At 54.7% G+C, this 27,719-nt stretch overlaps 1 protein-coding gene across 3 annotated transcripts in view; it reads right to left on the reverse strand.

Annotated features, from left to right (window-relative positions):
* TNS1 (tensin 1) overlaps nucleotides 1–25,148 on the reverse strand; it is a 213,457-nt gene extending 188,309 nt beyond the window's left edge. For 2 of the 3 annotated variants that reach the window (XM_081583929.1, XM_081583932.1), the window contains exons 1-2: nucleotides 17,181–17,348; nucleotides 5,326–5,440 (exon numbers count right to left, since the gene is read on the reverse strand). In XM_081583929.1, coding sequence (XP_081440055.1) covers nucleotides 5,326–5,440; nucleotides 17,181–17,213 — 148 coding nt within the window. In that variant the 5' untranslated portion in view covers nucleotides 17,214–17,348. Of the gene's footprint in view, nucleotides 1–5,325; nucleotides 5,441–17,180; nucleotides 17,349–25,052 lie in introns of those variants that run through there. The other variant, XM_081583931.1, reaches the window with a different exon arrangement.
* Between the last annotated feature and the right edge of the window lie 2,571 nt (nucleotides 25,149–27,719).

A 27,719-nucleotide genomic window follows, 5' to 3' on the forward strand; every position in this document is an offset into this window, starting at 1 on the left:
CCCTTATTTGGAGAACCAGGAAAACTAGGCCCAGAGAGGTTAAGCGTCTCACTCAAGGTCACGCAGCCAAGCAAGAGGAAGCCAGGGCTAGAACCCAGTGTCTTCCCACTTGACCAGGCTGCTTCCAGTGACTCCAAGAAGGGAGTAACTGGGACACAGGCTGGAAGCTGGGATTCCCAGCAAAGAGGAGAAATCTTGAAACAAGGTTTCCCCAAACCCAGCTACTGAGGGCATCTAGGTGGACTTGTCCCATTAAGGGCTGAAGCATCTTCCCCAGGTGCACCCCACTCGCAGGGACACTGCAGGTGACAGCCCCCACCTTGCAAGCTGACCAGATGAAGAAGGGGATGACTCTTAAGTCTGGGCCCCACTTAAGGCTGGATGGCAGTCTTGGGCTCTTGAGCTGCCATTCTGGTCTCTTCCCTTGGATGTCAGCCTGGCAGGAGGCTGGGGCCCTTGGTCCAGGCCCTAGACTCCCTAGAGCACTGCCCCCCAGGGACCTGCGGAAAACCCTCTGTTTGGATGAGGAACTCCTACACATCCTTCAAGATCCAGACAACATATGGATTCCCTACTGAAGACTGATGGGAAAATCTGCTGAGTCAGAGGCAGCCTTTCACACACACCGGGCTCCGGAATTGTCTGATAGCACGTCTGTCTTCCCAGGTTAGGAGCTGGGTTTTGGCTCCAGCATGGCATACAGCCCATAGGGACCCCGTTCATGACTGACAGATGGGTGCACGCCTGCACGCAGGTGGTGGAGGGGTGGCTACATTGGGAGAGTTTTCCAGACTCTGCAGATGCCAACAAGGGAATTCTCCAGGGCCTTCCACAGTCTGGGCCTCAGTGGATGTTCTGGTCCAACCCTTTTTCTATAGATGGGGAAACTGATGCCCAACAGGTGAAGAGATTTATCTGAGCTCTCCTGGTCTGTGCGTGGCCAGCCCCAGAAGTCAAGGCTAGGCCACTGACAAAGGCCCCAGAGGCCTCCATCTCCCCACGGGGAGCCTTAGTCCTGACACCAGGGCTCACTTTACAACCACACAAAGAATCTCAGTGCTCCTCACAATCACCCCCTCAGAGAGAGGACTGGGTTTATTATTAACCCTTTGATACCTGGGAGGAAACAGGCTCAGTGCACCAGAAGACCGGCCACGGTCTCATAGCCACCTCTTTGCCTGTATATCTGTCATGTTGGCACTCACATGTCCACCCACCTCCACCCTGTCTGCCTCGTTCACCTTTGAGCCTCTCAGAACCAGAACTAGACCCCGGGTTCCCTGACTCCCTTCCCGACCCTGTCTCCCACCCCACCCCCTTCAGCCATAGTCTGTTAAACAGTGAAAGGCAGGCGCGGGTGGGGAGCTATGGGGCAGGGTAGCCAGTGGGAGACAGGACCCAGTGCCCGCATCTCTCTAGGTCTGGGCAGGTGTTCTCACTGCCCCTGCCTGCAGCAAAAGTTCCCTCAACATTGCAAGCCCCATGGAGACTGTGCATGCAGGGCCTTGACACTCAACCCTGAACCCCCAGCCACTAATCCAGAGAGTCACCATGTTGCAGCTCGAGACTTGAAGACGGGAAGAGGAGCTAGTTCAGTTCAGTTCAGTCGCTCAGTCATGTCCAATGCTTTGCGACCCCATGGATTGCACCACACCAGGCCTTCCTGTCCATCACCAACTCCCGGAGTTTACTCAAACCCATGTCCATTGAGTCGGTGATGCCATCCAACCATCTCATCCTCTGTCGTCCCCTTCTCCTCCTGCTTTCAATCTTTCCCAGCATCAGGGTCTTTCCAAATGAGTCAGTTCTTCGTATCAAGTGGCCAAAGTATTGGAGCTTCAACTTCAGCATCATCAGTTCTTCCAATGAATATTCAGGACTGATTTCCTTTAGGGTTGATTGGTTTGATCTCCTTGCAGTCCAAAGGACTCTCAAGAGTCTTCTCCAACACCACAGTTCAAAAGCATCAATTCTTTGGTGCTCAGCTTTCTTTATAGTCCAACTCTCACATCCATACATGACTACTGGAAAAACCATAGCCTTGACTAGACGGACCCTTGTTGGCAAAGTAATGTCTCTGCTTTTTAATATGCTTTCTAGGTTGATCATAACTTTTCTTCCAAAGAGTAAGCGTCTTTTTATTTCATGGCTGTAGTCACCATCTGCAGTGATTTTGGAGCCCCCAAAAATAAAATCTGCCACTGTTTCCACTGTTTCTCCATCTATTTGCCATGAGCTAGAGAGCACAGCAAATCCTTTGGTTTGGCCTTGGCGAATTGACCCCTCGGCCAGCAAACAACCTGTGCAACCATTTCTGGTGACCCTGGATGGATGGGTGGGTGGATGGATACATGGGTGGGTAGGTGCGTGGAGGGAGAGAGGGAGAGAGGGAAGGATAAGCGGGTCTCGTGCCACCATGACCTCCTGGTTCCAAACCACAGAAAGTCAGTCCACTTCTGTATCTCCCACCATCAAGCCCAATGGCCCCAACCCTGCCCCCAAACCTGGTGACCTCACCTGTCTCACTGGGGGTGCACACGTGGCCTGTAGAGCGAGGAGTCTTCTGTCTTCCCTTGCAAGGCTGGAGGCCCCTGGGCCTTCCATGGCCCAGTTCTGACACCTGCTGGTGCCTCTGGAGAGTGGCCCCAGCTTCTTCCCTCTTCTCACCGCTCATTCACTCAGAGCTGCCAAAACAGCCTGGCAGCTCTCTTGGCCACCCGCCCTCCAGTCTGGTTCGCACTGGCAGGGCCAGGCTCCAAACCAGATGAGACCCGGGACATCTTTGCACACCATGGGAGCCTTCCGTTCACATGGGGTCAAAGCCCCTCCTCCACCCAGGCCCTCTAGCCAGGTCATCCTGGAAACCTAAGACCACAGACTATCACAGAATGTGCGGCCAGAGTGCCCAAGGTCACCTGGTGAGTGTGTTGGAACTTCCTTCTACTCCCAGCCCTGTGCCGCCTCCTATCAGAGCAGTGTTGGGCATCACTGGGGTGAAGGGAAGATGCACTGGGAAAGGAAGGAAGGAACTGGGGGTGGGCCAGCGGTTAACAGGAGCAGGTTCAAGAGACAGGGTGAGGTGGGGGCTACGATGCAAGCAACATGCAAGACCCCACCTTAGGCAATACCTCCTTGACTTCTCCCAGTTCAGTTCAGTTCAATCGCTCAGTCATGTCCGACTCTGCGACCCCATGGACTGCAGCACCCCAGGCTTCCCTGTCCATCACCAACTCCCGGAGCTTACTCAAACTCATGTCCATCGAGTCGGTGATGCCATCCAACCATCGCATCCTCTGTCGTCCCCTTCTCCTCCCACCTTCAATCTTTCCCAGCATCAAAGATGGGAGGAGAAGGGGATGACAGAGGATGAGATGGTTGGATGGCATCCAGTGATGGATGTCCATCCAACTCGATGGACATGAGTTTGAGTAAGCTCTGGGAGTTGGTGATGGACTTCTCCAGGCTGTGACCCTTAAGCACCATCCATCCTCAGAAGGTAAAGAATCCACCTGCAACGTGGGAGACCTGGGTTCGATCCCTGGGTTGGGAAGATCCCCTGGAGGAGGGCATGGCAACCCACTCCAGTATTCTTGCCTGGAGAATCCCATGGACAGAGGAGCCTGGTGGTCTATATAGTCCATGGGGTTGTAAAGAGTCGGACACCACCGAGTGACCGAACACGTCCCAGCCAGATCACTTGGGAGGAGGGTGCCACCATGCGGCTAATTTTGGTATTACACACGTTCCTGCTGGCTCCCTAAACTCAGTCTGGGTGTCCCAATGCTGCAGTTAAGGATCATAAAACTCTGCCCTTGTCCCGTAGCAGGCTTGCCTGGAATGCCCCCCAAATGCGTGCACACACTCACACACTTCCATCCAGCCACTCTGACCTCAACACCAGCAGAAACTCATCTAAGAAGCCCTCCTTGCCCAGCGAACACACACGCTGACCCAGCCAGCTGCATGTCTGGGCAAGAGACTTGACTACTTGGAGCCTCAGTTTCTTCGGATGTAGAACAGAGATGACACCAGCACCTCCCAGATGCCATGAGCCCTGCATGAGATCACGTGTCTCTGTGCTTCACTATTAAGTGTTTTCATCACTGTTCACTAGGATCTGACACCCATCTTCCCAGCCCCACCGGGACATGGGCGTGAAGGAAAGGGAGGGGGAGAGCCCAGGTAGAGAGAAGCACATGAGTAAAGGCTCCAGGAAAGAAAGAGCCCGGCCCTTTGGCACGTTTGACATACTTGGTATACTCGGGAAGTACAAGAGGTGCAGCTGGTTTCACTGTGGACTTAGGGGACAGGGGAGACGCGGGTCAGAGAGCTGGCAAGGGGTGAGTCCACCGGAGTGCATGGCTGCAGGAAGGAGTCTGTGCTTTGTCTTGAGGGTGTGGGGGCTCCCAAGGCGAAACCCAGGGAACTGACACCGAGTCCCAGGGAACCTGGCACGGAGGTGGGCTGAGAGGGTGGGTAGGGATTCGAGAGGCAGAGGGGCTTCCATCAGTTGCCCAGGTGAGAGAAGTCACCTAAGGTGAAAAGCTCAGTGACTCAAGCTGTATGGGGGGAGGGGTCCTGGCAATTGATGGGAGACGACAGAGGGAGGCAGCCAATGGCAAGTATGTGGGTGATGGTGTCAGTCGCCGAGACTGGGCACAGGGGCCTCCTGCTGATTTCACCATGTGATCTGAGACAAGACACGGACTCCTCTGGCGGCAGTGACAGCCAAGCCTGGGCCATTCCAGGAACACGTGAAAACAACTGCAAAAGCCTGCCAGCGAGCAGGCCCTCTGCCGAGGCCAACCGGGGGCCTCTTAAACTCTCCCGTCAGTTGCCACAAGGGAAGGACTGTGGCTTGGCATCTTTGCAGTATTGCCAATGCCAGGCACACGCCCCCAAACACCTTCCACACGCCCTGCACACACCAGCCACACATCAACCACATGACATCCACAGGCCAACCACACCCCTTCACACACCCTCCACATACCAGCCACACACCAACCACACACCATCCACCTGCCACCACATACTATCCAAATGCCTTCCCCTTGCCATTCACATGCCGTCTGTAGGCCACCCACATACCTTCTTCATGTCATCCACACACAAGCTACATGCTATTTGCATGCCATCCATTACCTGCCATGTGCCATTCACACACACCCACACACTCACCATCAGTGTGCTCAGCCTCTCCTCCCACATGAGAACCAGGCACCTACTTGGAACCCCAAGGACATCCCAGCCCCGCCAGGACCCCAAGCCTCTCATTTCCACGAAGACACACTCTCGCTTCCCATGGCCCCGCCGGTCACTCACCTTTGCAGGTGCAGCCTTCCCGCGTGATGACCTGTCGGCAGATCCCACAGGGCTTCACCTTCTTGAAGGTCTTCACCTTGAAGTGGTGAGTCTTGGGGGCCTCCAGGTCCTCTGGCTGTGGGAGGAGAGGCACAAAGGTCAGGCTGGGCTCCTGCGGAAAGAGCCGGGAGACCGAGGGAGAAGCAGGCCAGCACTGGGGGAAGGAGAAGTGAGAGCCCCTTCAGCGGTGAAGGGCCTGAGCCCATTTCTGGAAGGAGGCGCCCATGGAAAGAGAAAGCTATGGGTGTGACCCAGACTCCCAGGGGCTCAGACAACCAAAAACCCCAGCATCCAGGCACCACAGGCTCCTCTGTGGTTTCTTAATCACTTTTTCTGAATTAGCAAAGTGAACTGATTTTAAATATACGGCTCAATACAATTTGACACATGTATGCCCCCTGGATTCATACCCCTGGAGGCTCCCTGGGTGACCATCTCAGTCACTATCACCCCAAGGTAAATACTATTGACTTCTGTCACCAAAGATCCATTCTGCCAGGTTTTTAAACTTCATATGAATGGAATGACACAGTATATACTCCTCTGTCTGCTTTCTTGACTCAGCAAGAATCTGTGAGACTCATCCCTGCGGTCACAGAGAACAGCAGCTCCCTCCTTTTCACCACTGCATAGTACTCCACCGTGTGCATGCAGCTAACCTGTTCATCCATCCCACTGATGGGCCTCAACGTTTCATCCCTGTGAGTGCCACGCCCCTCAGTTCTCTCTCGAATCCTCATTATTACTCCCTGCCTCAGCCCAGAAGGCTTCTTCCATCTTTATTTCTATTTCCTCTTCTTTACATTATGAAAATATTAATAGGTTAAATATCCTTTTTTAAATTCTTTTTTAGCTGTATGCAGCATGTAGGATCTTAGTTCCCTGACCAGGGACTGAACCTCCACCCCCTGCGCTGGAAGTGTGGAGTCTTAACCACTGGACCACCAGAGAAGTCCCTAAATATCCTTTTTAAAATGACACCACCACACACATGGGATGAGAGACAGGCTGGCAGTCCAAGCCTTCTCTGTGTCTGGCTTTCCGTGAGCTCTGGGCCAGCCGCCAGCCTACCACTAACAGCGGCCTCAGTTGCCCCCTCCAGACAGTGTGAGGTTGGGCTCCACACCTCCTTGTGACCACAGATGTAAACACACTCTAAGTCCCAAAATCATCCACGCTGCTTAAGACCCCCTCCCTCCTCCCTCCCACAGCCCTCAGCCCAGGCACAGGCTGGGGAAGCTCTATGTTCCGAGGACACCCCGGGAAATCATGCCCTGAGTGCAGATGCCATTCCTCTCCCAGGCACCTCCCCCTGGTGTCTGACTGGATTCGTTCCCCGGCTCCGGCAGCAGGGGCCAGCAGAGCACAGACACTGATGCTGCCCCACCGGCTCCCCAGGCACAGAGCTTTCCAAAGCCCCCTGCACACGCATGACACACACAGATGCGACTGCACACCCCACAGTTCCAGGGAGAAGGTTCTTTTTCTCCAAGTCCCCCTCCTAGCACCCCAGTCTGAGCCTCCCAGCTCTAGGTGTTCAGGAGACGGCTGGCAGTATCCCAGAAAGTTTTGATAGCAAATAGACATATACATAAACGTATGCAATGCCTGTAGGTTGGAATATAAACCCAGCATGTCCAGGGCTCGCAGTTGTAAACCCTGTTGTGCTGAGTCCTGGGTAAAGGAGACGGAGCCATGAGAGACACAGAAAGAAAAACAGATGAAAGGAGAGACAGAAAGCCAGCAGGGAAAGAGGCAGAAAGACAGAGAGGCAGAGGGAGAGAGAGAGAGAGAAACAAAAGAGAAAAATACAAAGAGAGACAGAGACAAAGAGAAAAGAAACAGTCAGACAGAGAAGAAAAAAAAGATGCTCAAGATAAAGGCAGAAACAAAGAGACAAGCAAGCACATACAGAGAATGAGAGAGATTAGATGGAAACACAGAGAGACTATAAAGGGAACCAGAGACTCAAAGGGGAACAGCCAGACAAAAAGGACACAGGAGCCAGCTTGAAGGGGCTCCTCAGATCTGGGAAGATGTGAGCATCAAAATGCATCATGATAGTAATGATACATCAAAATACATGCTGACAGTAATGACAGTCCATACTGATATGTGAAATAAGTGAAAACACTGAAAGTCTGGTCAGGAACAGAGCATTTATGAGGCTCAGAGCACCTCCCCACATCATGCTTATAAATTACAAAAGGGAAAAAAAGTAACTCTGCCTGGCAGGCTCCACTTTAATCAAGTGATCAAAGCTAACGTCACCGGTAACGGGATGAGTGGAGATCGTGCGCTAGGGAGGGGATGGAGTGAGAACAGAACATCACTTCTGCGATACTCCTGCCAAAGACACACAAGCTGAATCTAATCAGGAGGAAGCATCAGAGGGACAGTCTACCAATGTGGTGGCTTACAATCTTCCAAAGTGACAAGGTCACGAAAGTCAAGGAAAGGCTAAGGAGACTTCCAGACTGAAGGAGACTAAAGAGACCTGACAACCAAATGCCACCGCTGATTCTGAACTGGATTCTTTCCACTCCCCTAAAGGACATCATGAGGACAACGGGCTGATCTTCAGTGGAGCCTGAGGATGAGAAGGTAGTCACTCATCAGTGTCAATTTTCTGACTTGGATGGCTGTGCCGGGTTAGGTAGGAAAAGTCCTTGTAGGAAAATAGGGCCATATTCAGAGAGGGTACGGCAATGGGTCAGCTGCTCTCAAATAGTTCAGCGGGGGTGGGGGGGAAGGTTCTCTGCACTGTATTTGCCACTTTTCTGAAGTTTTAGATTGTCTCAAAATTCAGAGAGACAGACAGACTATATGTTGAGATGGTGGGGAGGCAGAAGGGAGCAGAGATAAAGCCCAGAGCCGAGACAAAGAGAGCAGAGGGTAGTGGAGCCAGCAGGTGCAGGAGCGCAGTCGTGCCCCCTGTTGGCTGGACCAGGCAGCAGGATCCAAGTTCTGATATTCCAGACACTTTATTCTGAGAGCTTCAGCTGAGGCTGGGGGTGTGGGGGTGGACTGAGGGTGGAGGCAGAGCACTGCCCAGCTCTGGACTTGACCCAGTACACCCTACCCGACACCAGGAGGGGCAAGCGAGTCCTCTCCTATTCTGAGGTCTCACCTCTCGTGTTTGCCCATCTCAGCCCCCTGCTGGTGACCTTCCAAATGATCTCTGTCACTGATCTTACAGGGAGGGGACCCAGTCCCTTGTCAACATCAGCAGCCGAGGCTTAGATGGGAGGAGAAGCAGGGAAGGGATTTGGGGTTCAATTTAAGGCATGTCTGAAGGGGCAGGCAGGAAGCCCTAAAGCCCAATCATCTCAAGCCTATTCTGCCCCCAGAAGCCTGCCTCTCCCACCCCACTAAGTCAGCAAAGCTCCCCATACCAGCTTATTCCCCAGCCTTATCTGCCTACAACCCCAAATCTAGCCCTTCCCCTAAAGTCCAGGGAAAGAGGCCTCCCCACTAAAGCAAAGTCAGGGCAGTGGAATCTGCCCAGTAAACAGACGAGGAGCAGGCTGGCCTTCCAGGCTGACCAGCAAACACCCAGCCTTCTCCCCTGGGTCCTGGGCTTGATTGCTCTGCTTGGCCAACTCCATAAAGTCTGGTTTACAAAATCTCCTCCCCCGTGGGCTTGGAGAACAGAAATGGGGTTCAGAAAACACGCTTTCCGGCCTCACTCACGGCCTCTTTGAGCTGCCCTGGGTGATGGTCCATCATACTCCTGTCCCCTATACCCGCCCCATCCTGGTTCTCTGGCTGAAGGATCTCTGGGATGGGAGTCTAGAGACCAGCTTTCTAGACTGGCAGTCTTGGGACCATCAGTGGCCTTCTCCGGGCCTCATAGTCCCCAGACAAAAGTGAGGGCTTTGGACAAGACAGCCTGCCTGTACACAGTATAGGGGAAACGATGGGCCAGTTTGAGAGGAAGGGACTGTGGGATCTAGGGGGTGGGACTTGCTGATGGTTACAGAGAGCGGGCTGTCTAATGGGACATCACTCCTCCGTGAGGAGCTGGGCAACCCCAGTGGGAGTGAGGAGACCAGCTGGGCCATGCCCAGGAAAGTGACTCCAGGTCATGACCTTGACTCTGCCAGCATCCCTGGCTATATACACTGGGATGTCTGGTAATCTTGTTAAGAGTCATCTACAGAGGTCTGAAGGTTTCCCGGGATGATGGAGGAGGAAGTGTAGGGTGGAATATCTTCAAATATCTGAAGGCGCTGTCATGGCTGTGAAGTTTCTAAAGGCAAAACAAAACCCCAGTGGGTAGAAGGTGCCAGAACTCATGATTAGACAGGAGAAAAAGAACTTCCAAACAATCATACGTCAAAATCCAGAGGAAGAAGATAAATGAGGGTCTAGCACCTCCCCCACCCCGCCCACGGTTACTCTGCAGGTACAGGCAGAGGATGAGAACCGAGCCCATAAAGCACCAAGCTCAAGGGTAATGGCTTGTTATGACAATGAGCATCATTTTCCCTGACAAGTGGCAGACAGCCTCACAAAGCACACCGGCCCCTCCCTTACCAGATTAGCTTCTAACGGACCTAGGGAAAATTCAGGGCAGAAGAGGCCCGGCCACAGCAGGAGCTGCCTGGTCTGTCCCCAGCCCACCTCTCTCGAGAGCCAGAACTCAGAAAAGGGAAAGGGTCCCAGCTGAAGTCATTCTTCCCCACCCTCCAAGCCCAGAGCCCTAGCCCGGCAACAAGCCCAGCCAGCATCAGAGACTTTCCTGGCCCTCTGGGGGATCTCTCCCTGCCTCCCCCCAACTCTGTTCAGCCAAGCTGCCTGCCAGAGGGGTGTGGCACATCTGGCTTGGGCAGCCTTGGCGGGAGTTCTTGGCCTTGGGGTGGGAATGACTGTTTACTGGCTCCTCCCTGCCCCATGGGGCAGAGCGCAATGGAGTGGGGGTGGTGATGAAAGAGGACTGATAACCCTAGAGGTCCTCAGCTCATGAGCTCCCGCCCCCTCCCCAAGAAAACATCCCCAGCCCTGCCCCACTGGGCTCCCTGGGCCCATGGCTCACTTCACTAGGAGCCATGGACGAAGAGGCCAGAGGACAGAAGTCAGCAAGCCAGTGAGCCTTGGGAAAGAAAATCACTATAAAGCAGGCCCCAGACAGACCTGGAGGGTCATTCAGTCCTCTCCCAGCCATCCACCCTTCTATGTCTCATCAGCGTGGTTTGGGACACCAGGACCTGGTTGGCATCAGCGCTTATTTCTATGAAGAAGACTGGGACTCCCAGTGGAGCTGCAGGCTGGAGTCTGGGACACTCCCCCGCCCCAGCACCGCAAATGCGAGCTCCCTCCAACCCCACCTCACCTTCACATATGCACCACCCCAACGAAGTTCCTCTTCACCATCACCATCACTCCCCAGCCCCTAGTCAGCTAATGGGCTGACAGTGTTCTTGGTCACCCCGAGTGGAAAACTCTGAGTCACTCTCAATGCCTCCCAGCCCTCCACCCTCCAATCCAACCAGTTGCCAGGCTCTGTAAATTTTGCTTCCTAAATACTCTCTTGGCCCTCCTGTGCTTTTTCATTCCATTGCCTTTGCCCTGTTAGAGGCCCTGTCACTTTTGCCTGGGACTGTGGCAACAGCCTCCTGGTCTCCCTTCTCCCTGCACAGCCTCTAAGGTACACAGCTCTCTGGGGTCACCCCCACTCACTCCAAAAGGCTTCCATGCCTTCCTGAGCATCCATGATAAAATGTGCATTCCCTCCAATCTGCAGGGAGCAGCCTTGGTCCGTATCCGGCCCACCCAGCCATCTCAATCCCCAAGCCCCATTCTCTGACTCCCTGCCGTGGGTCCATATCTGAGTCCTGGTTCTGCCGTTCCCTCTTCCCAGAAGTGTCCTTCCTGCCTCTCTGTGAGCCTCATTCAAACTTCATCCCCAAAGGGAAATCTTCCCAAATAACGTCCTCACCATCCCTTTCAAAATCAATCTCTCCATCCTATTTTTCTTTTTTCATTGTGGAAAGTTTAAAAGCTCTGGAAAAGTTGGACATGCCTATGCCCTTGGCCCCGATTCACTGCTTGTGAGCACGCTGCCACTTCTGTCCACACTCCGTCTCTGTCCCCTACCTCAACCCAATATAATCACCACCCTCAGGAAATTCGACCTCGCGACAATAGCATTATCTAACATTCAGTAATATATTCTGATTTCCCCTTTTGCCACAATAACACCCATTCGAGCTGGGTCTTTGCCTTTGTTTTTATTTTGGACTCAGGATCCAAGCAGGATCTTGTATTACGTTTAGTTGCTGGGTTTCCTTCCTCTTCTTTCATGTGGACACATGACTCCACCTTATGATTTCTCTTTGATGACATGGACTTTTTTGAAGAGCCCAGGTTGTTTTGCAGAATGGCCCTCGGTATCTGGATGTGTCTGATCATTTCCTCATGATTCGATTCGGGCTAAGCGCCACCCAGCACCCCTTCCTTTCCTCAGTCACAGTGCCCTGTGCAACCCGACTTGTTAGCTAGGTGACCCTGGGCAAGTTAATTAACCCCTGTCTGCCTCACTTTACTAATCTGTTAAGTGAGCCAGTGGTAGCAACCATCTATACATTGTGACAATGCCTGAAAAACCACTGGAACAGCGCCTGACACATAGTAAGCACTCACTAGACGTGGACTCTTGATTTGTGTTGTCATGCTTGGGTGTGCACTGGACTTGCCCACCAGGCACATGCACCTGTATGTGCTTCTGCTTCGTGTCCACTGTGTCCAGAACAATGTGAGCCCAAAACAAGTCAGAAGGAGCAAATCGAATGGAGTTGCTGCCTGACCTTGGTTCCCTCCAGTGATTATGCCCACTGCCACTGTCCTACCCTCAGGGGACAGAACACAGGTTCAGGGGGCCCTCACCCAGCTGAGGAGCGAGCTCTCCTATGCCAAGCAGCCCTGGGTCTCCAAGGGAGGAAAGATGCAGAGAATGGCTGTAACTGAGCTCCTCATGTGACAGAGGAGCATGCAGACGCTTGGGGAGCCCGGATTCTGCCTGGTAGCCTTCGGCCCCCGACAGGGCTTTCTGAACTGGCCCATTTCTCACCATTGACCTGCCTCTCTCTCTCTCTCTCTTTCCACTTGGTTCTTTCATAAACCATGTCCCAACGTTTTTGAGCATTAAGCCCCAGGTCCCTTTTTGTGCTCTAACATGAAAAAATTAGCTGCTGGAGTGGGAAGACACAGTGAAGGTGAAAGTGTTAGTCACTCAGTCATGTCTGACTCTTTGCGACCCCATGGACTATAGCCCTCCAGGCTCCTCTGTCCATGGAATTCTCCAGGCAAGAATACCAGAGTGGGTTACCATTCCCTTCTCTAGGGGATCTTCCCGGCCTCAGGATCAAATCTGGGTCTCCTGCATTGCAGACAGATTCTTTACCATCTGAGACACCAGGCACAGATATGTGGGTGGTCTGAAACCCCATTAATGGGCCTGGCCTGATGGTGAGGGCCTGGCACGGCTTCCCTCACTGATTCCTCACCATGACATCCTACAGTGAGGCTGAGGAGCGTGCTCTGGGGCACCAGGGAAGCCAGGATGGAACGAAGATTCAGATTCATGTCTGTCTGAGACAGGGTCCCCAGTCCCTAATCACGGCAGTACCACCACTTCCGAGGATGTGTCAACAGCTGCCACCTGTACTATCTGGAGAAGCCCTGGCAGTTACATTGTCAGGACTCCTCTGCCCAAAGGCCATCTTCTGGCCAGTTTACCCCATCTTCTCTTTCCTCAGTTATGCTTACTTCCTGCGCTTGGATTTCTGCAGTCTCAACTTCATCTTTGGATCTAGTTTAAAGTTCACCTCCCAAGAGGAGAACATCTCTTTCCTGATATGTCCCTCCTTCTCCCTCAATCTAGGCGAGGTCTCTCCTTAAATGTCCTTACAGATTCCCTCTTGGATAATATCCACCTTGTTGCAATCATTTGTCCAGTATCTGCCAGCTTCTTGAAGAAAGTCGGCACTCATATGATCAGTGGTGAGACAGATGGAGGGAATATGGGTGGGTGGTGCTTAGATGGCATCACAGTGCTTCCCTAACATCATTTCCCATCTCTGGGCTGCTGGCCACCAACCCCTCAACCCAGAGGTGCAAAACCTCCAGCCCATACCCTTCCACTTTCCAGAAGCACTGAACCAACCCACCCTGGCCCCCTGGGCAGGCCACTTGCCCTCTGCGGGTCCCCTTCGCCTTGGCCAGAAACTGGAACTAGCCATCCTTGCCCTTCCCACCTCACAGAATTACAGTGAGGTTCAAATGAAATAGTGTAAGTCAAGGACATGGAGACAAGGAAGGCACAAAGAGGCTACTTGGCTGCCTGGACCACACAGCTGGTAAGTGGCTGAGCCAGGATTTGTACCCAGAATCCATGCTCTGACTAGGGCTGCCTGCAGGAGAAAGCCTGTGCGTTCTGGGCCTTCACATTGTCCTCACACCCCACCTACCCTTCCCGGGAGATTCCCAGAAGGGAAAGCCCTGGATGGGGAGGCGGGAGAGCCAGCTCCTAGCTGTGCCTCTAACCTTGTATGGCCTTCAACTGCACCATCGTAAAAAGAGAGCTAACATTTCTTGAGCCCTTACTGGGGGAGAGACACTATTCTAAAATGTATCGGCTCCTTTAAAACCTAACAACCCTATAGGTAGGTGGGGAAATCAGTGGAGAAACCGAGATTTGAAGCCACTTGCCTAAGGTCACAGAGCTCCCGAGTGACAAGGCAGGATGAAACCCAGGCACTGCACTCTTGGCCAGACCTCCATCCTTCCTCTGAGCATCACAGAAAAACAGTATTGCTCCCTGACTTTGGGCCTCAAATGTCATGTTGAAAAATTTTACAAAGGGCCATGTTTTATTTCAGACTCTGTTAGTGTCAACCACCCAGCTTAGCTCCCAAGCCCACAGTCAGGAGGCCCCACAGTGGGCACAACTCTACAGGCCAATGAAACTCCAAAGAGAACAAGTTCGGAACAGAGGGATCAGAGTCGGGTTCACAGGGAAGAACTGCACGCCAGGCAACCGGGAGCTCACGAGGACCTTCTGACAAAAAATGTGTGCTTAGCGCTGGGAGGGACACGGGCTCCAGAAGAGAGAACACTTCTTTGTCTGCAGCTGCGAGCAGCCTCAGAGGACAGCATCCAAGTTCCTATGAGAAACTTAGGATGAAAAGTCAACTGATGAGCCAGAGGCCACATGGCTCGCTCAGCACAGGGCTAGAGCTGTACTTGGCCCCAGGTAGTGCTTTGTGGCTCTCTCAGCCCCACCTAATAAGCCCTCTCCCAGGGCCTGCAGCTCTAACACCAAAAAACCTCAATTAATAAGCATGTAATTATTTTCTAAATAAACCATACTTGAATATGTAATAGCAAATGATGGGAGCATTTTATGAGAAAATCAAGTTACGCATGATATACAGCTACGCTACGCGCCTCAGCTAATAAAGTGATTTTTATACCTACAGCTTGTTAAAACTATGTGCTGTGGACAGATGATTTCGTGGATGAAATGTGTGCAGCTATTCCTGGGGAGATTCCCCCCACACACATGAGACCTGGGATGCAGGGCATCCTATGAGCCAAGCAGGGGTTTGTGGAGTGGGGTGAGGGACCCACATTTACTGAGCAGCTACTATGTGCTGGGTACCTGGTTTTATGACACATGTCATCTCTGTCCTCACCTCAGCCAAACAAGGTGCGTATTCTTCTCTCCACTTTACAGATCAGGAAACTGAGGCTCAAAGAGGGAACTGTGATAGCCAAGGCTGCCCATCTGATAAATGACAGAACAAGGATCTGAGCCTAGCCCTGCCTGGTGACAAAGGCCACCCACTTCCCACCAGCAGGTGCCTCTCACAGTGGAAGCAGCCCCCTTGTCAAGGTCTCCAGGACCTCTGTGTCTCCGTTCCATAATTTGCACCAGCTATTCCTCCCCTCCCTGCTACAAACTTACACCCCAGCCCCACAGAGGTCCATGCAAAAAGGAGGAAAGTTGCTGGGACAACTGCAAGGGAGGATTGGGGACAAGAAGTTTGATGGGGCCAGGGCTGTGCCCCGGGCCAGTCCTCACCCGTTCCCCCACCCCAGACTTGGGCCCACCCTGGCGATGGGCATCCAGGCCAGGGCAGGATGGAGAGAAGACATCCTCCTCCCCAGTCCACTCCACCAGCCCCTTCCACCACCACAGAAAGGCGCCCACTGGGTTGTCCCATGAAGCCAGAGAGGGACAGGGGTGGGGAGTCACAGGAGAGAGGACAGGAAAAGGAGGAGGGGAGAACCTTAGAGTAATTGTGTATCCACACCAGCCCTTGGTCCCCAGTCCCCTCTCCCAGCTCTCGGGGAGAGGAGTGACCTGGACAAGGCACTCATGCTAACCTCTTGGCACCTCCCCTCCATCACCCTCATTTCACCCCCCAGGGAAACTGAGGCTCACAGCCACGAGGCGCTTCTCCTGCTGACGTGGCCTTGTCTCCATCCACAATAGCATCACCCCGGAAGTTTAACCACCAACGTTTCCACCACAGGCCTCCCTCCCTACCCAGCTCCATCCTCAGCACCGTCCACAGGCCTTCCAGAGCTGGGGCCAGGGGGCTGAAAGGGCTCCCATTATACAGATGTGGACAGCAGCCCAGCGAACCCCCTCTGTGCAGGACACCTTCAGTCTGTTACTGAGAGCCCCAAATGCCCTCACGCCCTCATCCCAGTGCCTCCTCACTTCCCCTCTCCGCCCAGGTCTGATGTCCCGCTGCTGTCTTTCAGCCTGGGCTCACCTAAGCCCAGGAGGGTCCTCCCCAGGGCCGGCTGGAACAGGGAAAGGGCAGGGAAGACCACATCTGGACGCGGGACTGAAGCGCCCTCCCCCAAATCAGCCAGCACTCTCTCGGAGACCAACATTAACTTCGGCCAGGGAAGACTTCCTCACCCTCCTGACCCTTGCATGCCTTCACCCAGCCTGACAGCCCAACCAAGCCCTTCCAAGGAAGGGGTCTCCCGCCCCCACCCCCTCCCCTCCTGCAGCCGTCAGCCCCCTCTCTCCCTCTGACAGGCCTCAAGACTTTTAACTCTGACAGGCCTCAAGACTTTTAACCCTCACCGTGTGGCCCCAGACCCTGCCTGCCCACCCCTCAGGGCACTCGCCTGGACACACACCTTCCCGAATCTGCAGCCAAGAAAGGGGAAAGACAAGGCCGTGTCTTCCTCCTCGGGACTGAGGGGTGGGTGGGGGTGGTTCTTGGTAAGGGTGGGAGGGCTGTGGAGGAAGAGGTGGCAATGGTTAGAAGTTGAAATTGGGATAAAAGTGACGGAATCCAAGCAGAACTTCCCTCCAGCTGGGCTTCTCCAAATTTCATTTTCTAGGTTAATACCCCTTGTTCCCCAGGCCCCCTACCACTGCACCTTCCTCAAACTCTGAGGCTGAACTACTTGAGGGGTGACGAATTTTCCCCCCCAGTGCAGGGGAGGGGTAGGGTGGGGGTGGGAATGGAGACAGGAGAAGCTCCAAAAAGAAATCAACTTTGTGATGGCTTCCTCTCCTCACAGCTCCTTGACTCAGCTGGGGGAGAGGGCAGTGGGGTGGGGGATGGATCGACCGGCAGAACCAGGGCGAGGGGTCCCCATTGATGGGGAAGGACTCACGCTGAGAGTCTACTCAATCCGGTCCTTCCTTCTGTCCCTCAGGGGCAGAAAGGCCCCCTCCTTCAAGGCCAGCACTGCCCCCACCCCAGGCTGTCAGCGTCAGGCTAAGGTTAAAGGGACTGGGGTGGGGGCTTCAACCTCCAAGCTAACACAACCACACCTACCCACAGCATGCAGGACAGACAGATCCATGTCATCTTCACTGAGTGCTGTCCCTGGGGCCACGTTGGGGCCGGCGGATGGTCCCCCGAGCTCACAGCCCCCACAGAGCAGGCAGAAGGGAGCTCTGAGTCGCAGCGGCCGCGGCTCTGGCTCAGCCAGCATAGCTCGCCCTGCCTGCCTCCAGCTCACCCTCCCTCCTCCTCCTCCCCCCACTCCACCCCTTGTCCCAGCCTCCTGTCTCCTCCCTCCTCCCAGCTCCACTGGTGGCTTGCAGGGTCTGAAGCTTTTGCTTTGCAAAGGGTAAGCAGGAGGCGGAGCAAAGGGACAGCTACTGGAGACAGCCCCTCCCCCTCAGAACCCTCCCCTGTACCCCCAGTCCCAGACACCCAAATCCTGTGAGCTACCCAGGCTGCTCCTGCCTTCTGGTTTGATCCAGCACTATCGGCCAGGAGTCTGTTTTACTCCCCGCAGATCCCTACCCCCAGAACCCCGATGGAGGGACAGACAGAGAGACAAGGGATGGCACAGTCTGAACTGTGGTTCTTTAGGCCTGTCCCATCTCCAAGGACACACACATGCCCTCCTGCCCAGGGAACACAAACTCCCTTGCACACACTTAGCTAGCTATGGTGCCTGTTCAGCGAGCTCTGAGCCTGCACCTCACTTGACTCAAGAGAAACTAGGCCTGAGATGGCTGGAGAATGGCCCTGCCCTCGGGACTGTGAATTTCATTCCAACTTTTTCCTACTTTCCCCCCCCCCTTCTTTCTTTCTTTTCTCCAAACATCTGTCCCAGCCCTTCCTGCCCTTCCTAAAGGAGCCCCGCTCCAGGCTCCCGCGAGAGTCTGTTTTTCTTGACTGTGCCCTGGGCCAACATTTGGTTTGCATTTCCCCACTTCCTCCTCCGCCTCCCCGCTCCCCCTCCCAGGGCCATTTTCACCTCCCACCATTCCACATGCCTACTTCTCCCACACACTGTCCCCCCTACTCACTCCTGCCAGCCCTTCCCTCCCCCCTCCACCTTAGCCCAGGGACTAGAGTTTGGGGTCTGGGGTGGGGGGTAAGACAAGGGGTACAGATTCCAAATGCATTCCCAGGGCTCACTGCAGGGGAATCCAGCAAAATCTGCCCCGCGCCTTCATTGTCTCAACTCCCCCCTCCACCGTCCCCCCAGAAACTTTCCTCTTTGAGCTCTGGCCACAGCTGGACCAAGCGAGAGTGGGTGGGGCTGGTGAATCACCCTCTCTATTTTTTTGGAGACTTCTAGGGGAGGGAAAGAGGGCTCAGCCCCACCCCCTTCTGTAGACACAAACACACACACACACACACACAGCAGAACACACAATCCAACTCACACAAACACACAGAATGCCGAGGACAGGGCCCCACCCAGAGTAGGCACTCTGAGACCATTTTCTTGGATTGAGTAACTTGGCAAGAAAGTCCTCTTGCTTGAGGACTTATGCACACACATCAGCGTGTGGTACATGCCCTGGGCCACATGTAAAAAGGGTTATATATCCCCTGCCTCTCTCCCCAACTCACCCAAGAACATGCCCTCACCACTATCTATCAGCACCACACATGGTGCCATCCCAGGGTAGCGTCTATACAACCAGCCTCTCTCCTCAAGTGGACCTGTCCAGCCAGGTGTACTGGCTTCCAGCCCACAGTCCAGTCAGGACGTCTACCTAGGAAACCTCAGAATGAGAGGGAAACATTCACACTTTATCTGGGAAAGGGCTGCCATGTGTGGATGTGCAGGTTGTACACTGCATAAAGGACTCTATTACTTGGCAATTCCAAGATGTCAGGGGAGGACACTATAGCAAGATGTCTCATTCTGGTCCCTCCTGGGGTGGGTGCCTGAGTTAAGAGTCTTTGTTCTGATGAAGACACCATAAGGTAAAAAATCAGGGCCCTTCTCACATCTCTCTAAGCTCTTCTGCAGAGCTGTGAAGCAATGAAGGATTCTGCCCCTATTCTACAATCCATTTCCAGAACCACAGCGCCCCTGGACATCCCCTCCCAAGCCTGCCAGGGCTCAACTGACAGTTTAGCCAACACTGAAATGGACCAGTGTCCCATACATAGTCGGCCCTGCAGCCACTGCTGGGGGTGTCCACAGGCAGATGCTCCTGCCAACCCTCCCTCTCTCGAATGGCTGGAGCTAAGGGCAATGCAGGAAGGGGGCCTCTCTGGGAGCCCCTGAGCCCACCTAGCCACCATCACCAGCCCTGCCAGCCCTCCCAAGGGTTCAGCCAGCTCAGCCCTGCCATCCCTGCACTCATTCCCACCCCATCTCCCCCTGCCCTGCTCCCACAGCCCTGCCCTTTACGGCTAGCATCACTAGATGTGCCTGCCTGCAGCTATCTCAAGAGTTCTGAGAAATCACCTTGCAGCTTCCCAGAAACTCCGAACAAGACAGAAAACCAAGTCACAGTGACACCAATTTGTCTGGCCTCCCACATAGCCCAAGGGGGCCCTGCAGCCCCCAGGCCAGCTCTCTCTGCAGTCCCTTCAGCTGGGACTGAAAGACAGGAGTAGGGAACCCTAGTGCTGAGGGTCTTCTTAGAAGAATCCTGCCCCCAGAATTCCCCCATCCCTCTTTTCTGAGACTATGGGGGTCTCTCCTGTATCTTAATCTCTCGCAGTAGGGAAGTCCTTTCTCCTACCCAACCACCATCTTCCCCATTGAAGGTTCAACTCTGCCACTGGAGGTGTCTCTAACTGTATGTGATGACCCTGTTTCAGGACCCTGTTACCCATTATTCATCTTTCCCAGCTGGTTCCCCTGCCCCACTCACATAGGGAGAGTTCCTCAAGCAAGCGCCTGTCCTGTGTTTTGTATCCTGAGAGCCTGGCATATAGCAGGTGTCAGACATGATTGTAGAAGCAATGAATCAATCTACCAGTCAATAGATCCTGACATATTTTCCTACTTCTACCACTTACTATCCCCTTCCCAGGGCTTCCCCGGTGGCTCAGCAGTAAAGAATCTGCCTGCAATCCAAGAGTCACAGGAGACACAGTTTCGATCCCTGGATTGGGAAGATCCCCTGGAGGAGGGCATGACAACCCACTCCAGTATTCTTGCCTGGAAAATCCCATGGATAGAGCCTGGCAGGCTATTGTCCATAGGGTCACACAGAGTCGGACACGACTGAAGTGACCTAGCACGCACACAGGCACATCCCCTTCTCAAACCCTCCTTTAGGCCCACTCCAGCCCCCTTGAAAGGATGTTGGGCATACCTTGCCTGCACACTCAACTTTCCTCAGCACCATACCTTCCTGTCACACACTGCTCTCTGAGCTCTCCCAGGAGGGGGAGTCTCCAGAGGCTGTATCGGTATCGCCCCTCCTGGGGTCCTGACCCCATGCCTGCACTAGGGGCTCACAGGCAGAAGCTATTGGGGCTGGTTGGGTTTTCCGGGCTGAGATCCCAGAAGCCTCAGCCCCTGCCTCCACCCTGTGCCATGACACCCACTCCCCCGGCCATTTCTGCAGTGGCTGGTGTTTAACCCCACTCTCCTCTCTGCAGGCCGAGCCTTCCTGCTCGCTGCCCACGGCCCTCCAGCCTCTAGCTCAGCAGTCAGTTGAGGAAAGAGCCAGGACTGCAGGCTCTGGGGCGGGCGCTGAACTGGGGCAGAGGCAAGGGTGAGTGAGGGCAGGAATAGAGCTAACAGGCCTCGTAAGCCTGAGCCTGGCACTCCTGTATCCCAGCCTCAGTTTCCTCACCTGCAAAATGACAGAGTTGATGGTCTCAAAGCTCCCTGCTAGCCCCACCTCCTGTGAGACCACTGCTTTCCCAGGCCAAGATCCCAGCTCCCTCCAACCCATTCTTCCTCTCCTTCCACACTTGTCCATCAGAAAGTTCTTCCTGTTGTCAGCCCATCTCCTAATGGAGCATCAGGTCTTTTCTCAGTCACCATGAGTCACAAAATTCAAAGGTCACGGAACAGCAGAGCTGGAAAGACCTGGAGTCTTTCCAGGGGTCACAGTCAGAACCTTAAGGGACCCAACAGAAGTTAAATGAAAGGAGCGGGCAAGGAGTCCCTCAGGGACCCAGAGAGCTGGCGGGCTCAGCTAAAGGGGACACTGCTCCTCATCAACAGCCTCTATGGATCAGTGACATGGCCCACACTGTCAGATCTTTTGATCTGTTAAGAGAAGACCCAGATCTATATTTTCTTACAAAATCTTTTCTACAAAATATGAAAAGTGCACTCTTTAAGTGCTGGCTTTTTCTTCTTTTAAAAGCCGTTCTGCCAGATTAAATTAAACAAGTCTGACAGGAGGGTTTGGCTTTCGGGGCACCACTCACCTAACCCAGCCCCCTCATCTGAGAGATGACAACACTGCAGTGGAGGGAGGGGTGGCATCGCCCTGGTGTCACAGAGCTGTGGCTGCCAGCACCTGCTGTCCAGTCACTGTAGGACCAGAGTCATGCTCTTGCCTTTCTCCTGCCAACCCTGCAGCCCGCTGCCTCCACACAGGGCCACACACACCACAACCTTCCTCCCAGCCAGTCCCAGGGGCCTCCCGTTCAATAGGCAGGTGCAGAGCTGGTGCTGGGATTCCCCACCAACGTCCAACTACGGATGCCAACAGCACAGAACACAGGAATCTGACACCAAAGCCCTCAGTAACTGCGTCAATACCCTTTGGCCCCCTTGGGCTATGTCCTTTCGTTCCATGCCTCTGGAAAGAGCAATATTAACTAACCAGACACGTAACTGGGGTATCATATTTAAGCCTCCTACCAGCTCTTGTTTTACAGATGCGGAAACTGAGGCACAAAGAGGTCCAGCAACTTGCTCAGCATCACACAGCTACTGTGTGTGAGAGTGGAGTCCAGGGTGTCTGATAACACATCTTGTGGGCATTAAGAATTTTCTTGCTGTTCCTCTAGCAATAGTGTCACCCAGAGACTAGGGCTTATGGTCCTATGTTGAGGTGATATGTTAACTGTCCTCCCTACTCCTTGACCAAGGAGAAGTTCAGCTGCTCAGGCCCAGGACTGGCTTGGGTTGGGGGACAGAGGGACACAGAGAGGGAAGCCAAGGACAGTGCTGCCACCTGGGTCAGGATGAGACTGACTGGCTCCCTAGTGGCTCTAGAAGAACCAATCAGAAGAGAAAAACCACAGTCCTAGCAAGCCCTGGGGCTTCCCTGATAGCTCAGTTGGTAAAGAATCCTCCTGCAATGCAGGAGACCCCGGTTCAATTCCTGGGTCAGGAAGATCTGTTGGAGAAGGGATAGACTACCCACTCCAGTATTCTTGGGCTTCCCTTGTGGCTCAGCTGGTAAAGAATCTGCCTGCAATGCGGGTGACCTGGGTTCGATCCCTGGGTTGGGAAGATCCCCCGGAGAAGGGAAAAGCTACCCACTCCAGTATTCTGGCCTGGAGAATTCCATGGACTGTATAGTCCATGGGGTCGAAAAGAATCAGACACAACTGAGTGACTAATAGCTAGTAAGCCCGGGGGCCTGAGATCTGGATGAGAACAGAAGCCACAGAGTTTCTGTTCAGATAAGCCACACTACCTCTCCCTGCCCCCCATCCCCCCAAAAATTGGCCTTTGAGTCCTGGGGGCTCAGGGCCCTAGCAGAGCCTCCATGTACCACTGGATAGGATGTTCCTTGAACAAGGTTGCAACCCAAGGGTGCATGGGGTCTGAAGTCCCAACCATGCTCTACTCCCCAAGCCTGGCCTGCGACACATCTGCCTGGAGAATGGGGCATTCATTTGAATGCCCACCAAAGCATCCTATGGGCCGGGGACATCCAGCCCTTCCCCTATGTCCACTACCCCTCTAGTATGAGATGGAGTTGCCTCCTTGCACTCCAGAAATCAGAATGCTCCTTAAGAAGGAAAGTGAGTTTCCAACCAGGCCCTGCCTGGGCCCAGCCAACCCAGGAAGAAACATCACTCACAACCCCCTCCACCAGCACCCTTCCCCTACCTCCCCTCCACCAGCACCCTGGGTGGGGACAGCATCTGGGCCAAATCTTAACAATTTTTAATAAAACCCTTCCCAGAGCTTGACTCGGTGATCTTCATCTCTTCCCCAGCTCTAATTTCCTGCCTGACTCGGACTCTCAGAGGCTGGAGTGAGGCAGCTGCAGCTGATCAGCAAGTCCCTCATCCCCAGCCCCCCATTCTTATCCTAGCCCAGGAGCACTGAGGTCATCCTCAACCTCTGCAAATGAGGAGGGGGAGTTGCCAAGTGGCCTAGGGTCCGACTGACCTGGTCTCGGCTGGCCATTCCTGCTGCAGGCTGCCTTTTCTCCAGTCTGCAAAGCCGGACTCAGCAGCATCTGAACTCAGAGCCCACAGGAATGTAGATGGGGCTCTGGCCCCACGGTCCGCAGCGCATGCCTCCCAGCCAATCCCTGGACACAATGCATTTTGCTAGAAGCTTTCAAAGCACACCTTGTGTGACTGGAGGGACTGGAGCCTGCTGGCACCTCTTCCTCACTGCGGAGTAGCAGTAGGGGAAACTGAGTCCCAGAGGCAGCACCTGGGAGGAGGAGCTGAACATTCAAGCTTCTTATGGAGTGGAAAAATCCTTCCTATGCATGTGATGGGAAGAATGGATACCGGGATAAATCCCTCCATCCTCACATATCCCATGTCTGGCCTGCCTGAAGGTCTACAAGGAGGGAGAGCCCTGCTGGAAAGGCACAACAAGAATCCTGAATATTTATTGAGTACCTACTATGGAATAAACACTTGGTAACCATTCCAAATGTCCTACATCATTTAATCCTCACAATAAGCCAGTGATATAGGTATTTTTATAATCCCTATTCCACATGTTTGAAAGCTAAGGTACAGGCAGAGTAAGTCACTTTCCCAAGGTCCACAGCTAAGACATGGTAAACCCAGAATTCAAAGCCAGGCAGACCAGCTCTACTGATTCTTAGCCTGAGTACCACTGAGCCCCTTCCCACATATGACAGGGCCCTCTCTAGTTTCCCTAAGGAGAGGGGAGTAGATCAAAAGCCAGACCCCCAGCCCCTGAAATCCCTCCCCTCACTGGAGCCTTCTGGGGGCTCAAGGTCACGTTCTCAGAATTCTCTCTGTGCTTCCAGGGGAAGATTTAAGGTTACATGCAGTTTCACCAGTTCCCTACTCTGCTGGCCAGCTAGGCTCCCACCTCCTCCCTCTTCCCAGCCTCCCCCACCCCACCCCACCACACACACAAGCACACACACAAGCACACACACCCTGAAGACAGTCAAGGACCTTCTCTGGAAGAAAGATGCTCAGCCATGGCATGCCCATCCACAGCACTGCGGGTCCCACCACACCCCTCCTCCCTCACTAACCCAGCTACTGGCCCAGCCCCCAACCTTTCCACGCTTGGTTCAGGTCCCTCCATCCTCCTGAATAGATAGAAGTCCCTCCTGACACCCACGAGGCTCATTTCTCACCCTGTTAAGGGCCCAGCCTTAACAGTCTCACTCTGTTAAGGGCCCAACCTCAACTCTGAAACCTCTGAATCCAGTGCGGGGGTGGGGGGAATGCGTTTCCAAGGGACTTGCCCTCCTTTTCCACAGAAATTTCAGAGGGATGCGGAAAGCCCCCCCAGAAATGTTTGTCTGTGCCCGGGTCCCCAGCGCCCTCGCACAGACTCCAGTGTTATCCTTCAGACTTCTGACCTGAAACCCAGATACTGTGCCCTGGCAGAGGGGCGTCCACTCCCCGACGTGGACCCATGCGTGGGAGGGGGCTCCCCAGGAGTTCCCAAAGTCTCACGAAAGCCACACTGACCCGCTCAGGGTAGGTGTCCCTGAGGGCACGAGGGTGATAAACCCGAGGAGAGTGCCTGTAGGGAAGCGTGGAGCAGGTGTCAGGTGAGTTTACCTGTCTTCGGAGACAGAAGCGCAGGGGCAGGAAGCAGGAGAAGAGGTACTTGCTCCATCGAATCACGCAAGAGAAGCACCAGCTCAGTCGAGTCATGTTGACCCCCGAGGTGGGTGCCCCCCCACCCCCGGGCGCGAGGGTCAGGGTGCGGGGCGAGGAGGACCAGCTGCTCCGGGGAGGCGGTGAGGAGCAAGGCGAGAGCCCCGCCCCGGGGTCTCCGGGACCCTCAGCCCCGCAGGAGCAGACCGGGTGTCCCGGCCCCTCTAGCGGGAGGAGCTCGACGGGGCCCCCGCGGCGCGGCCCCGACGTGGCTCCATCTGCCCGGAAGCCCCGGTGGCGGGCGCGGGCGCTGCAGGGTGCTTCCACCCTCGGGGACTTCCTCCAGCTGCTGCCTCTCTCCTCCCCTCGGCCTGACAGCCTCCGCCTGCCGGTCTCCCAGGCGGGCTGGGGGGCTGGCACGGCAACTTCGGAGGAGGCTCGGGAAGAGGACCGCAGGCGAGGCTGAGCGGGCAGAGCAGAGGCGGTGCCAGGCGCCCAGCGTCCACCTGCGGGGAAGGCGCAGCGGCGGCGGCGCGAGCCTGGGCGGCGGTGGCGGCAGCATTGTGCTCCAAGCTGCAGTGAGTGTGTGAGTGTGCGTGTGTGCGCGTGTGTGTGCGGATTTCCCTCCAGACCTCACTCCAATTTCCATATTGCTCCCCAGAGCATAATGTGATTAACTTAAACGGAGGCCTCCTGCTGCCCTGATTGAAGCAGAAACATCCGTGGGCCTGGCATGCACGTGAGGACACTGAACACCTCCCAGACAGGGCTGTTCCAACTCAGCAACCTCTGACCCTGGCCACACCCCAACTCCCTGCCTGGATCCCTCTCCAGACAGCTACAGGAGGGAAGGAGCTCTGAGCATCCAAACGCGCCCCCTCGAGTTGGAAGGGCCCCTGCCTCCCAGGCTGAACCAGCTCTGATGGATGAGATCTGGCGGACCACCCACAGCTATGGCTGAACCACCCCTCAGGGCTCAGGGTGCGTGCACCCCGTCCCATCTCCAAGTGTCACGTGGCCACCATCAAATGCCAGGGCCCCTTCTCTGCCTCTGCTGTGCTCAGAGGATGTGAACAGGGGTTGGGGGCCTCCCAGGAATATTGCTGGGGGTGGGGGGAGTCCCCCTACTGTGACCCTGGCACTAGGCAGCAGGAGGGAGAGTGGGTGAGAAGGAGGTGCTGGACTCTGGAGAGAGGGAGAGAGACACAGAGAGACAAAGGCAGAGGGAGACCCACAGACAGACTTCGGGGAGGGGGAGAGGCAGCGGTGAGCTTTGCCCCTGGTTTTTGTCGCTGCAGAGAAACTGGGAGGGGAGCCAGCCAGCCAAGCCCAGAAAGAAAAGGGGCGGGAGAGCTGAAGAGCTGCGGCTGAGAGCAGACCCTGCCAGGGCCTCCCCACAGTAACAGGCCGCTGGAGCGCCAGCCAAGGGCCCGCCCCCGCCCCCCACTGCTGCCTGCACTCCCCACCTGGGCTTCCCTGGTCACCTTCTCAGGGCCGTTTTTTTGTTTTTTTTTTTTCCCATGGCAATGCTGTCTCTCTGGCCCCCTCCTCCTCAAGGGAGGATGGCGACACAGAGAAAGCATCACACGGGCTCCTTCCCAGCATGCGGCCTGAGGACCGAGAATTTCTCAGCGAGCTCACTCCTGCCTCCAAGCTTTTCCCCACTCAGCAAACTTGTCAGGCCCCCCTACATCCCCAGCTCAGCTCCCCACCGTGAGACAAGCGCTTTGGGGAAGATTGGCAAGAGCACAGTGAACACAGTGAAGGAGAGGGAAGGGGGCCCTGCCATCGCCTGGCTAGAGAGAGAAGAAAGACAAACCTCAGCCCCCAACAATCTCCAAGCAAGGAGGACCTTCACTGCCTCCCACCCCCGCAGCATACACCACCAAGGAGGCCCTGGATGAAAGCTGGAGCAGGGGTACCAGGGAAGTTAGGTGGAAATACAGCATATGAGCCCATCCTTAGCAGACCCTGCCTTTGCTCTTGCCAACAACCTCCAGCCAAGTGCTTGGCACTGTCGAAATCTCTGCCAGGCTGCAGAGCGGGCCTTCCTTCTCTCTGGTGGCAGAGGTTGGGGCGGGCACGGGTCCTATAATCTCCACAGTGAGCCCCACCCCCACCTTGGCACCAGAAGAATTGGATACGTTGTGAGATGTGAGGAAACTGAGCAAGTGGAGCAAAGTTAATCAAAAGGAATCACTGGTTGAATTTGTTAAACAGAGGGAAGTTCTTCAGATAGGCGAAGCGTGGCCCTGCCTAGACTCAGAGAGCAGGACAAGGTGGTTTTCCTTAAGAGGATTCTTAACACCTCAACACTAAGAACATGACAGGTACTCATCAAGCAGAAGGAAGGAAGAGAGGAAGGGAAGAAAGAAAAGGAAGGGATTTCTAGCTTCAGCCCTTGCGGACAAGGAGATCTTGATGAATAGGGCTCAGAAGGCGGAGAGTCCTTAATTTCATCCACCGGCCAGCAGGAGGTGTCCTTAAGCCAATGACCCTCCAGAGAGGAAGGGAAGAGACCGTGGTTGACAGGGATAAGAAGCAGGCCCAGCCCTGCCTGGAGCATCTCCCCAGCTCTCCCATCCGAGACCCTGGCTCCACCACACCTCACTGAGCTTCATGCCTGGT

The sequence above is a fragment of the Giraffa tippelskirchi genome, chromosome 3, assembly GCF_054371585.1.
Source record: "Giraffa tippelskirchi isolate mGirTip1 chromosome 3, T2T-mGirTip1v1.2.pri, whole genome shotgun sequence".
Taxonomy (NCBI): domain Eukaryota; kingdom Metazoa; phylum Chordata; class Mammalia; order Artiodactyla; family Giraffidae; genus Giraffa; species Giraffa tippelskirchi.